Here is a 14,338-nt window from a genome sequence, read left to right as displayed (position 1 = left end):
ATATGATGGGGTTCACAAGAAGAATACTATCACAGTGGGGTACACGAGGTTTGGTGCTAGGCCCTCTGCCGCGAAATGTGATGTAAAATGGTGTAGAGTGTGGAGGCCACGAATATTGGAATTGGGGATGACATGGCCACACTTTCCTCAACGAAGCAGCTTGGGGATGTAGAGATCTACGCGAAGGAGACAATGTGAGCGATAAGGTCCTTGCTAGACTTCGCTGAAAATGGAAATCACTCATAGCTGAGCTGGTACTTGGCTGGGGTCTGCAGCTCATCTAGAACCACATCAGATGAGGCAATGTTAGTGGTCGTGGATATCAGCCTGCATATAGTATCTGCACGAGAAATGATTTTACTATTCGTAAAAGAAATGGGTTCTCAAAGGGTTGCAGATGCATAAGCTTATTTTTAAGGTATTGTATAACGCAAAACCCCAGGTTTCGCAATGCCGATTCTCAGATCCCCATGCCTCTGTCTGGTAGAAGATATGATGTTATCTTGAAACGGAGAGAAAACTGGGACGAGCCAAAAGAATGCGTGTCAGGATATACTGACGTCTTCTACAGCGAGCAGGAGTCTACCTCTCGAATAAAAACGAGAAGTGGGCTTTTCCTTTGGACAATACACAACTGTCTTTCAGGCTGAAGTGTATGCGATCCTAAGGGTTGCAACCTGAATGATTGACGAGCGTTTAAAGTGCAGGCGCATCGCAATCTGTAGCGATAGTCAAGCTGCATTGAGGGCGTTGAGTAGTACTTTGATCACTTCAAAAATCGTTCAGAAATGTTGAAACCGATTGAATTCCGTTTCTAGATTCAATACGGTGGATTTACTCTGGCTACCTGGTCGTTGTGTTGTAGTCGGAAATGAAATCTCAGATGCCTTAGTAAAAGAGACTACAGCTTTCCCCATGCCTGGACCAGAACTAACAATTGAGGTGTCGGTAGCATTGGCTAATGCTGTTATCAAAAACTGAGAAGAAGCTTTCCGTAATGGCAGGTGGCGAAGCCTTAATGCTGCTAGATACACAAAACTTTTCTTGTCAGAACCAAACAAACATACTGCAAAGTTTATCCTGACGAAAAGCAGGAAGACCTGCAAAAGTATTGTGGGCATTCTGACTGGCCATATGTATAGAGTAGGAATTATCCAAGATGATACGTGTCCATCCTGTAATGAGGAAGCGGAATCCACGGAACACTTTCTATGAGAGTGCCCCGCTTACGGACGTATCAGACATCAGATTTTTGGTGCTAATGAGCTCGTACTGCAGCGGGTAACCTCATATCCACTAACGGAAATCCTGCAATTCATAAACGAACTTGGGTTATTCAGTTAGACGGGGGAATCGAGTATTCAGAGGCTTTGCCTTTTCTCCAACTTAAAACACATATACATTCACACGACAAATGGTCCTTCCTGGAGATAACAATTACCTCTGGGCGAATTCGTGTTCTGCTTTCTTTTCCGCCTTTTGGTTAACAACCTTAGTCTCCTTATCATTTTCGTTCCTTCTAGGTTTGCCTTCGATTGCTAACGCTCGCACTTTGGGCACATGCTTTCTGCCTTCCGTACTTTTAGTGGCGTTCTTTTTGGTTTAGCTGCCTCCTTATTTCCTAGAAGATCACGGTCTTTCTCGCGGACTCTTCTTCTTGGTGGCAGGTCGCTAACACTACGGTTGGGTGTCACTTGAGTCGCCTGTGACACTGTTGGAATGGCAAGTTTCAGTTTTTCTTTGGGACCTCTTTTCTTCTTCTGCGACCTATTATAGAGGAACCTAATGGCTCACCATATTTTTGATAGCTTGGTGAATGTTGCGCTTCATCATCATCAACGGCGCAACAACCGGTATCCGGTCTAGGCCTGCCTTAATAAGGAACTCCAGACATCCCGGTTTTGCGCCGAGGTCCACCAATTCGATATCCCTAAAAGCTGTCTGGCGTCCTGGCCCACGCCATCGCTCCATCTTAGGCAGGGTCTCCCTCGTCTTCTTTTGCTACCATAGATATTGCCCTTATAGACTCTCCGGGTGGGATCATCCTCATCCATACGGATTAAGTGACCCGCCCACCGTAACCTATTGAGCCGGATTTTATCCACAACCTGACGGTCATGGTATCGTTCATAGATTTCGTCATTGTGTAGGCTACGGAATCGTCCAATGTTGCGCTTGTTCTTGATAAATTCGAACAGCTCAACTATTTTAGCTCCAAGCTGTATGACAGGTAGTTCCCCCAGGGTCTGTTGCATTGGGTCAATTTCTTGGTCTTTGAGTACCTTCTGTGGTTGCCTCTCTTGGACAAATGCAGTGGGAGTCGAAACAGCCTTGACCCGGCAACGACCTATTTTTAACCTATAATGTTTTGCCTTCGTTATTCGTGCTGTTGGCAAGGTCTTGGTTCGCTTGAACACCTTTTTCTCCAACTCTAAATCACTAGTACCATTCGGTGCCACGGTGGCCAAGATATCCATCATAGAGGCACTGCAGTCGAAGGTCGACATCCCTCGAGCCGGGAGCCCGTTTTCTCACACTAAAAGCCGAAAGCACCGCCCTCATCAATAGGTATGGCCCTATCAAACCTTTTGTGTTGTAAGGAATGCCAGTTCTTGGGCATGAATTTATTTACTTATTGCAAAAGTAACTATAATTCGTTCGTACGTCTGTCACCTGATGCAAGAAGTATTTCAAAAAGCTTTTTGTGGATGAAGGAGTGGGTTCAAGGTGAAGTGCACATACTAAATATTAAATAAGGTTTATTTGCTTCAGCATGTTGGTATTCCACAATTTAATGTAACCGACCAATAACATCAGCAAAGATGAACCTACTACGGGTAGCAGATGAGAAAGTAGCCACGCCATTATGCTTTAAAAAAAAATGCAAACCTTGAAGGATACAGTCTAGTCGGCAGGAACCCATTTAGACCTGAACAGATTCAGCGTTTCTTCGCCCTTCATCGATCCCGTAGTCAGGACGGTATTCATTGAAAAAATATTCAAGGATATATGCTGACTCGACTCGAGAAGCTATTGCTCTACTCCATTCACAGCATACGTGCCAGACTCCACCGGATGAATATCGACTGTGATGAACATCTGAAATGGGAACGTAGGCAGGACTCTCCCAACCTTTCATTGTTCGGTAATGCAATTTATTTTTGTGCTGTGATGGAAATGAATGTTTTCAAGAGATTACTTCGCCTACATTCAGTTTGGACTATCTGTGTTGGCCGAGAGGTGAAAATGGAGGCTTACAGGTGCATTAGTCACAATAGGTGGACTAGGAGCTTAGTATATGTTATGTTGGTAATTCCCAAGAAGCATCTATAGGAATTCTGTTGAAATACGAATGGAAAGTCTGACACATTGAGAAGGGATTTAAATTTAAACTGGAATTATTGGACCCCGTTTTCTAGTAGAAAATTTATTTGACTTTGTAGTCCTTAAACGATTTTGGGAATAAGAAATTTGTCGGATCTGAAAAGATTTGAAAGAGATTTTATGTATTTACTGCTCGGACCATTTCCCGACAATGGGACCCGGGCACTAAGATCAGGACCTTGAAATTAGGAACCATAAAACGCGTAACAAACGTACATTGTTGTCCTTAATCTGGCCCCACTTCACTTTCAAGAGTGAAACAATGTTCTATTGTGCAATCTATTCACTCCCTCTACTTCCGCATTTCTACTTCCTCCTCGTCCTGATCCCATTATAAAAGTGCAATGAAACTTTTTAATTTCTTGTGTAATTACACCCATGAAGTTGCATCATGACTATTGTACTTCACCAAACAATCATCGCAGCATTTCGTACACTCATGCATACCCACACACCCTTCTGGGCTGTGTCCTTTCGTTGCTACTATTAAGTTTTCTTGAAATTACTTCCTTACAATTCTAATTAAAGTCGTAGCAAGCAATTGGGGGAAAACATCCATTGCGACGAGAGATTCTAAAGGGGAGGTCGTCCACTTGGAAGAAGTTGAGAACAAAAGATGCTGGGCCGACACAGTGCCATTGAGGTAACAACGCAGTGTAACCGAATGCAATTATTATATTCTAAACTGGTGTCACCCTGCTGTGGATGTACTGACTATAATGGCGTTATTGCTTAACTTAGCTGGTTTCCATTTTTTAAGGACCAGGCGAAATTGGCTTTGGTGGTTTAGTAGAAGTGCTGGAAGCGTTGGGTGTAGTGTTTCCTATTGTATGGCAAGGGGCTATATGGATGCAAGTGCAGTTAAAACTTTTATTGCTTTAGTTATTTTGGGGGATGTTTAAAACTCTCCTAAATGAGCTAGTTCGAAGGACATGCCCTAACGTCGTACTGGTTTCAGTTCAGTGATTATTGTCTCTTTACGAAATGCCATTAACCCCCCAATTAACTGATACCAGATAAGTCGGGCTTAGTTGGAAATTACTTCGAGCTCATTTGAAAATAGTTTTCCGAAAATTTCAGAATTTTACCTTTCCGAATGAACTGAACCCGCAACAAACGAATAGATGGTCAGAAATCGTGGGAACCAGGATCCAATTGTGGCAATGAAAGCTTTGCATAAGGTGGGAGCAATGTGGTGAAGAGGATACGTGATCTGATACTCTTTGTCTGAACTTGATGAAAAACCAAAGCCGCGCTCTGTATGTGGTTAGATACAAAATGGTAAGAATACCTAAATTGTTCGAAGATTTTTCACAGTGCCTACCTCCTCTTAGATTGGAAATGGAAAACTGGGAGACATTTTTTCAAAAATATTAAACCCCAACATCTACACTTATATCTAAAATTCGAGAGATATTGTAAAATTTTTTGATCAAAAGTATAGAGAGGAAAAATAGTTTCAAAATGATGGATAGGTTGGGGGCTCAAAAATTGAAGAATTTGGTGGAAATCGCGGTAATTTTTTGAAAAGTTTGAAAAGGGGATATGTTTACTGATATGCAGAATTCAAGAAGAAGGTATAAAGTGGTAAACAAAGAATAGCTTTGATTTTATCTAGGCTAGTTCTCCTGTGGTGAATGAAGGAAAAGGGTGGGGAAGAGACGATCGGTGTAGGGCATGTTATTTCTGGGGTGGCGGTGTTGAGGACCATTCCTCCTAGCTTATTGGGATCTAAAAGTGATGTTTTCCGAAAACTAGAGCCAGGGGAGAAGCTTTCTTTGTTTGAACTCAATTTTCAGGTGATTGAGGGTGGTCTCCTTTCATTGTATGCCAATATCGAAATTTAGGTGAAGTTGTTTTTCATGCAATATTGAATGGTGAAAAACAATGGTTTGCTTACAATGCTCTTCTTTAAGTAATGCTGCCACGATACAATTAGAAATGTCACTTTATCATCACACATAACACATGTTACATGTGCTGTGGTCGGGGATTCAACGGCGGCAACATGATGGGTGTTGTACATCTGTTGCTTTTTTCTGTCGTAGTAAACGGCATCCTTGCGGCGGGATTTACCAATTACACTTGCAATTTTCGTTGCCAGTCTAGCGCTCTCCAACCAGGACTTAATAGTACTGATTGCTTCGCAAGAGTATAACTCAGCATCCTCTAGATGCTTTCCGGCATATCATCGGCATTACCCACCACCGTGGCCTCCTCCGGAACCAGAAGGTTAAGTACATCATTGTACATGGTGTTCCACAATAGTGGACCAAATACGGATCCTTGTGGGACCCCCCGGAAACAACGCACTCCTTGGGTCCATCATCGGTGTCATACCAGAGCGTCCTGGGAACACAAATCATGACCAGACTCTTTCGTGTAAGGTTCCAATTGGCAGAATTAAATGCATCCTTCACGTCCACATTTGCTGGTACTGCATCTTCCGTGAATTGCATTTTCGACCAAGCCAGTAACTATTTTGATACATCAATGGTTGATCTGGCTTTAGGGAATCCATACTGCCGAGCTCAAAGGCCTCCTTGGCTCTCAACGTTAGGGAGTAATCTGTTGTTAATTACCCGCTCTAACATTTTCCCCATAGATCGTTCACCTGGAGTTTGACCAGCCTTAGGCAGCAGTGCTAGCTTCTGCTGCTTCTATGCTGTAGGGAATATCGCGTTCGGGCATGCACGCTTCGAATAATTCAGCGAATATGTCCGGTGCGGACTTTACGGCGAGCTTAACGGCTCTGTCCGGTCTACCGTCTAGACCCGGAGCTTTGTTATCACCTATCCCACTGCAGATCTCCAACAGCTCGTCCGTGGTCACTGCAGGAATCTCTGAAATGTGTCAGTGCCCCTCTCTTGCTGGGGAAATAACCCCTGAACGTGGGGGTCTTCTACTGGGGAATAAGCAGCTCCTAGGCACAGATGCGTCACAGGGCTTGGCGATGGATTGTGTAACATGGAGAGATCTCTCCGTTGGACTGTCTACCTTAGGTTAACCTAGCCATACTAGCAAGAAGCTTCCCTCGTTCAACGCTTTTGCAGATCAGCTCGTCGCTTCCTCCTCAGTTCAAAGATGATTGCCTGTTGATCGATGACAGTGTACTCCTCGCCAATGTGCCAGGACATACCACTTATCAGTGTAGAGCAGACAAAGGTCAGGTCCCTTGTGCTACTCTTCCTGCTGCCCCCTCTCTATGTCTCAAGCGTCACCGGCAATCACCTTTGGACTTCGTGTTCTCGCATTGAGAACAAGTTTGTCTTCAAATTCAAGCAATGTTACACAAGGTGGGGCAAGAGCAGCTGTACACGTATACACCGCTTATTTTCGCCTACATGAACCACTGGCCATGGATCATTGTATGGCTTGGCGACCGCACGCCCATATTGCCGCTCCACTAGTCGAATCTGTGACCCATACACCGCCCTCACGGTTTCTATAGGGTTCACTTTGGCACTTTCCTTCTGAAATTCATAAGTGGTCTGCACAAGTAGGTTCTGAGCGACTCTGCAATGATTGAGGTTTATTTGAATAAAACTCATTTTTTATTCCAGTCAATTCCCTCCTGAATTCCGGGCATTTGCTACTTCCGTCAATATGCCGGTTATAGGCATATCGACGGAAGGCGTTTGGGGGCCCAATGCACTCTTTGGCATGCGACGAGTTACGGTCCACCGAGCCTCCGATCCTGTCTCGCTCCATCGCGCCTACGAGGGGACAATTATCCGCAGCCTCCTCAGCAAGTTTTGAATCGGAACTCAGCCGCCCCACTTTCTGACATCGTTCCAGTCGCCAACGAAGCTCCGCTTCCCGCTACCGCCATATATCCTGGCACTTCAACCATCCATACCAGTGGCCCCAAGTTAAAGGTGGCGTCCCCACCTAAACAGCTCTTCATCTCCAGGCTAGCGTTCACAACGCCTACGGACTATCTTCTGGAGTATATAAGGAGCAAAGTTGGTTTACTTTCTCCTCTGTCCTGCATCCGAGCTATATAACTGGATCCATGTTCACTGTCCGTATGTTTTATCAGAACGTCAGGGGTTTAAGAACCAAGCTGGGGGCCTTCAATTTATCCGCGCTGGCTCAGCAACGCCATGCCATCTGTATCTCCGAAACCTGGCTAGACGATGCCATATTATACTCCGAGCTCCCCGAAATGTACTCCACTTTCCGTTGTGACAGCGACCGGGATGCTTCTCGTAAGTCCACTGGCGGTGGAGTCCTAATTGCTATAAAAGATTCACTCCCCGCTGAACTCGTCTTCTCCTCCTCTGGCTTTCCTTTTGACTGTGTTGCTCTTCGTGTCTCCCCGCCCAACTTCCTCCCGTTCATTGTTTCTTGTGTTTATGTCCCCTGTGCTAGCCCTTCTCACCTGTATGAAGAATTGTTTGACAGTTTGTCTGAACTCCTTACCGTCAGATTCCCTTCTCTCCCTTTCTTCCTTTGTGGAGATTTCAACCTCCCCATGCTCAACTGGCCTAATCATCCTAGTCTTCCAATTCCTTATAACAACCTCTCCCATTCTTCCCTCCCACTTTCTTTCTTTATGTATACTTGCTCTGCCCTGAATTTCAACACCACCAAAAACTTCTTGGGCCGCACCCTCGATCTCTTCCTTTTCAACCTCCCCGAGCGCCACCTCTCTTTATTTCCTGGCACATCCCCGTATGTAAAAACCGACGCTCACCATCCCGCGGTTGAATTTGAAGCGGAGCTCCCTCGTTCAAAACCCAAAACCAAGCGCAAACCCACTAAGTTCAACTTCCGCAAAGCCAATTTTGACGGTCTGAACTCAGCTTCAGCGTCTTTCAACTGGGTTCATATATTAAGTAATTCATCGTGTGATCAAGCTCTTAACACCTTCTACAATATCCTCTCTGATCTCCTCTCCTGTTATGTCCCTTCTTCCCCTCCCTGCCTATGTTCTTTCCCAACTTGGTTCACAACGGAACTTCATATTAACATGCGCTTGAAACATACACTGAGGAAGAAGTTTCGGGCTTCCAAAAATGACGCCGACCTTGCTCACTTTAAAGCTATACGATCTACTGTGAAGTCAATGGCCAGAAAGGCGCGTAAAAGGTACTTGAGCGTCGAAGCCGCCCTTGCCCGCGGTAACTTAAAACTCTTTTGGTCACACGCTCGCAACTCTCGTAATCCAACTCATTCTGTCCCTTCTTCTATCAGCTTCGCTGACTCCACTGCCAACTCCCCACAACAATCCTGCGACCTTCTCTGCACCTACTTCTCTTCAGTGTTTTCTCCCTCGAGCCCTTCACCCTCTACACCTTTCATAACCACAGACTCCTCCGAATCACTAGCCATTCCTCTCCTTACGCCTTCCTTGGTTGAGTTCCTCATTGGTAACCTTGACCCCAATGTCGGACCTGGCCCCGATGGGCTTCCTAACCTCTTCCTCCTTAACTGTAGAAAACACATTTCCCTCCCCCTGTGTATAATCTACAACAAAAGTCTAGACGAATGTTACTTTCCCCGTCTCTGGAAAGAGGCCCTTATCATTCCTATCCTCAAGAGCGGAGACCCTTCCCTTGCTGTGAACTACCGCCCCATTTCCCTTCTCTCCTCTTGCTCCAAAATCCTAGAAAGATACGTCAACGACTGGTTGACCGCGCACTTCGGTCACCTCATTGTCAAAGAGCAGCATGGTTTCGTGAAACATAGATCAACGGCTTCAAATCTTCTGGTCTTTACCAACTTTGTTGCTAAACGCTTGAATTCACGACAGGAGGTACATGCTGTTTATACTGATTTCTCCAAAGCCTTTGACACCGTTGACCATAACATTCTCCTCTCTAAACTTTCTTCCCTAGAGTTCCCTCCTTCAGTCATCTCCTGGCTTTCCTCCTATCTCTCATACCGTTCCTGCAAAGTTTCTTTTCATGGTCACTCATCTCGTTCCTTCTCTCCTTCCTCTGGTGTTCCCCAAGGCTCTATACTTGGCCCGCTACTCTTCCTGTTTTTTATCAATGACCTCGCCTCCATCCTCACCTGTCCGTATTTGCTTTACGCAGACGACCTTAAATTGTTTGCCTCTGTTTCCTCTCCATTGGACTGTGCTCTCTTACAATCCAACCTTGATAATTTAGCCCGTTGGTGTTCGGTCAACAAGCTAACACTGAATGTCAACAAATGCCACTGGATGCGCTATTCCCTGAAACCCTCCCCATCATCCTTTTCCTATTCTCTCAGTGGTCAACTCCTTTCACTACTGACCTCCTTCAAAGACCTGGGTGTAATATTCGACGATAAACTTCGTTTCAATTCCCACTTCGTTGACATCATCAATAGAGCTTCCAAAATGTCTGGTTTTATCCTACGTTCCTCGTCCGACTTTACCTCAATCCAGCCCTCCTTAACACTCTTCAATTTCCTTGTCAAAAACATCCTTGAATACTGCTCTGTAGTCTGGTCCCCCTACCGCATCCGTGACGGCCGCGCTCTTGAAGCTGTACAACGCAAATTCACCCGGACCCTCTTTTACAAAACGAACCTTCCACGGGTTGATTATCCGTCACGACTCCGCACCCTCAATCTCCCCTCCCTACAGCAACGCCGTATTTTCCTTGATATGTGTACTCTTTTCAAACTCTGCAATGGTCTGATGGACTGCTCCGCCAACTCGGATATTACTCTCCGTATCGCCGCGTCTCATGACACACGTAATGCGGACATTTTTTATGTGCCCTTCGCCGAGCTCGAGATTTACTTTCACTCTCCGATCCCGAGGTTTTGCCGGTCCTACAATGCCCTACAGCTTGGTTCATTTGACTCTATGTCCCTCGCTAGCTTTAAGCGCAAAATATGCCATTTACTTGCTCCTCCCTCTGAGGACAATATGTAATAAGAAATTTGCTTTCTGTGTATTGTCCTCATTAAATAAATAAATAAATAAATAAATATGTTTTTCTTTCTGGCCCGCACTAATTTGAGGAGCAACTTGCTCCCTCTTTGTGATGCAGGGACCACACTTTGCCTTCGGTGAATACCAAATATTTCAAAAATATTTCTTCTCCTTGGCTGGATTGGTTCCCATCACGTCGCTGTCCTGCGGAGCAGGTGTCTAGTCGAAAACTAGCCAAGGTTGGAAAGCTGGCGCTTTCGATGAAAACAATTCGCATCCCTATCGGGTTTTGAATTCAATAAGCCGAGCAAACTAGATCCGTAGCTGCTTCCGGTCCAGCTGCTCTGTAGAGTAGAAACGTGAGGTAGCGTCTGATGGGATCGCCAATATGCGATCAAAATGAATAAGCCAAAAGGCAGAAAAAAATCTTTTTGGGACTTATTATTAGGATAAGTTGTGGTGAAGTTATCGGGGTTGAAGAACCCAGTGGATCTGAGTAGAATGGGAGGCCTGGTAGACCATAGCTTTGAAGTTGAGTATGCATTGTGGCAGTCATTAATTATATTAAAAGATGTTCGATTGATGAAGGAGAAACCTAGCTTTACCGTGGATGCTATAGTGGATTATCAGAATCCATTGCAAAGGCGGTTGATTTGAATCCTTGTCCTTTTCTCCACCACTGAGGTCGGCTCTGTGGACTGTAGTTGAAATTCGCTTGATGGCGCCGTGATACCTAGCAAATGGTTGAGCTAAGAACTTTTTCACAGACTCTACTCTCGCGAATAGGTGCGGACATGCATCAGATCCTTATGATAAACAGTGTATTGTTGCTCCGATGCCACAGTGCTAAAATTATCCTTGAACACATAAAAGAACAATCCGTTCGCAACAAATTTGGTCGACAGAGAGCCGACTGGATCCTCCTGCACTGACTGCATTAAACCCTGTGCACTTGGAAGACTCTACGTAGTCGGAGACAAATGATCCCGCAAAATATCACATTCCGTATTGAAGGAAAATTTCTGATTAAGTTGAAATCCAATGCGGAATTAGCCAGGCGTAATTCTCTTTTCGTTACCGGTGACGTTTTTCTTGCTATCTTCTTGGGAGAACTTGGATTGTTCAATGCTCGTTGTTACCTTTTCTATGTATGTTTAGGGATCGTTTACTTCTGCCACCGGTGTCACCGAACTTGATGACCTCAACTTCATTAAGTTAAGGCTGTTCCGCAGATGTCACGTTCACGAGAGAGCTCCATACTAGTTTAAGAAATAGTTCTTAAATAAAGTAGGTAACATATATGTATAGATGGTGACATTGAAATAAAGTTACAATAACTGTCAGGGTCACCAAAGCCCGAACTCGTGAACCAAGAAGTGTTGCGAGTAAACGGCCCTCCGACCAGGTAAGTGAACCCAGTAAGTGAGGGACACGCTCAGCAGTAGATGGTTTCTGGAAGCTATAAAATCCTCTCTGTTTTTCGGGTTTAAGGTGTATTTTTTTGGGAGTGGGTTCCCGGAGATATACTCATTATTTTGGTGTAGATCCATACGCAGTGTCAAAGTTTCCTTTTCGAAGATATGAGCCAATTTTAATAACCGCAAATTTGGAAGCTTTTGTGGTAAATTGAAAGTAGAGTGAAAATCACATAGCAAACCAACGCGTCAGGATAAAAGTCCTTTAGTACCCCTTTCTGAAGAATTTACCATAATAAGGATTCCATCCTTGACAATTTGGGTTTTAACTACACTTTAAATTTCATAACACCTTTCGCACTTGCTTCTTCCAATAAAAGGAATTCCTCTTGCGCATTTCCCGACTTTTAGAAAATAAAAAAAAACTGTTACACATTCGTATGCATATGTATGTCCTTTTTTGCATACCTAATGTGTGCAGCACATATTCAATCTCATTAAAATACACATTTACACTTACATTATGCAACCATAAGAGCTTACGCCACGGAGGATTCGATTGAACGTGACACTCAAAGTAAACATCATCCCCTTCCTTGATATCATCCGGAGTCAACGTTGATCCTAGTCGTAATGTTACTAAAGGTGGATCTGTAAAGATAATGAAGAAGAAATGAAAATGATTTTAATATTTCAGATAGCAGATGAGAAAACATTGAGAATCTCGAGAGTGGAATTGGGAAAACGAAAAAGGATGTTGACATTCTTTTACTGGAAAATGTATGTACTATTTCCAATTTGCAATAACAGTAGCAGATGTTGTTATTTTCATAAGGGAAGCAATTGTAGATATCCTTTTGAAAGAGCTGTAAGATAAAAAAAAGTGATCCCGCACTCCATATTTTGCTTGTTTCACATTTCAAGGTACGCATAAGTGGACTAGATTTAATTGTAGGTAGCGGTGTCTTTGACACGGTTCTTTTATGGTCGCCGAGAAGTTTACAAATATTTGTTTCCATGACTTCACATCATTCCAAGCTTTTTGAGCCGAAGCAGTCCGCTTCTGTCAGTACTCCTGACCCCGGGCTCCAACCGGCGCAACCTGCTTAGGCTAAATTCTTACTCATGCGTAAGCTCCTGTCCACGGACAGCAAACAGCCTTTGGGCAAACCGCCTTCGGGCAAACCGCCTCCGGGTAAACCGTCTTCGGGTGAACTGCCGTCGGGCAAACCGCCTCCGATTAACGCGCAACCCAAGAGATGTGCGAAACCGTCTTCGGGTGAACTGCCGTCGGGCAAACCGCCTCCGATTAACGCGCAACCCAAGAGATGTGCGAAGGTTAAGGGGAAAGGATCGTTCGGGGCACTTGCGACTAAGGGGAAACCGAAGCGGCAGTGGTCCTGGGACGATCCCAACTCTTCGACTCAAAAGGCAGCAAAGAGGGGTCGGCCGGCAAAGGCTAGGCTTTCATTTGCAGTCAAGGCTATCGAAGCCGATGGTCCTGTATGACGACTCTAATCCATCAGGTTACGATACTGAGCAGTGTGAACAGCTTAGGAGGAAACTTCTCCTAGCTGTGAGGACTGCATCCTCGCAAGGCATTAAGCTTTGCTTTGAGTCGGTAGGTGTATACCGTAAAATGTTACGGCTAAACTTTTCCGACGAAGACACGAACGACTGGCTCAAGCAGAACTGCTCCTCCTTCAACGATGTTTGGGAGGGTGCGCCACTAACCTTGACAAGGGTCTCTAAGCTTCCATCGTTCAAAAAGTGCTTCCACTGGCTTCCAGAAGAAGACCCAAATGGTGCTGGGGTTCTGGAACGGCGTTCCCGAACTCGAGGTTAAGAAGATTCGGGAAAAATTGGGCTGCTGGTTTTACTACGGGCTAGGGACCGTTACCATTACAAGCGTCGGCTCCTAAAACCATTGAAGGGGACGTGCAGCCGTCGGCATCGTCATCTGAAGCGATGAGGTGAGGTTCCCAAATAAATTTGCAGGATTGTAAAGTGGCGACTGCACTTAGCAGTTGTCGGATCAAAAGCTGCAAGACATTGATATACCTCATACAAGAACCGTGGGTTTTTGATGGGGTAGTCGGGGGCTTAAACTTCCAAACATGTTGACCTGTTGTATGCCAATGCAAGCGATCGACCCCGCACCTGCATGGTATTCTCAAAATACTCCCAGGCTAATTTGGTTAACGACCTATGTGATGGCGACACCACATCGGCTAAGCTAACCATAAAAAGTCAACAGGGAAATAGAGAGACACTATGGTGTTCATCAGAGCTACCCAATATGGCAAAAGTAAAGGCATGGGGTAGTAGCAGGATGTAATGTCAACGCTCACCACATATGATGGGGAAGCTCCAACATGAATGGAAGAGAATCGAAACTACTGACGTATCTGGTATGAACCGATCTGAAGATCTTTAATTTGGGGAATTAACTCACTTTCTTCAACGTCATCAGGCGAGAGGTCATCGACATTGCGGCTCTCAAATCAAACTCTCAGATCACAAACGCATTGATTTCGTAATGGGCATGGATCTACCTCCATGAAGAGATTGTGAACTCTTGGCCGCGTTCGAGAGAAGAATCCTCCGAAGAATTTTTGGCCTCCTACATGAGGATGGGCGATTCCGTAGCCTACACAAGGACGAA

The 14,338-nt window shown here is 44.9% G+C and overlaps 1 protein-coding gene across 1 annotated transcript in view; it reads right to left on the bottom strand.

The window, feature by feature from the left end:
- Positions 1 to 14,338, bottom strand: part of LOC119652819 (irregular chiasm C-roughest protein) — a 626,589-nt gene that overhangs the window by 157,590 nt on the left and 454,661 nt on the right. Inside the window, exon 10 of the mRNA XM_038057146.1 lies at positions 12,194 to 12,324. Within this exon, the coding sequence (XP_037913074.1) occupies positions 12,194 to 12,324 (131 nt within the window). The remainder of the gene's footprint in view (positions 1 to 12,193; positions 12,325 to 14,338) is intronic.

This window comes from Hermetia illucens, chromosome 3, assembly GCF_905115235.1.
Source record: "Hermetia illucens chromosome 3, iHerIll2.2.curated.20191125, whole genome shotgun sequence".
NCBI lineage: Eukaryota > Metazoa > Arthropoda > Insecta > Diptera > Stratiomyidae > Hermetia > Hermetia illucens.
This window is presented reverse-complemented; position numbering and strand designations above follow the sequence as displayed.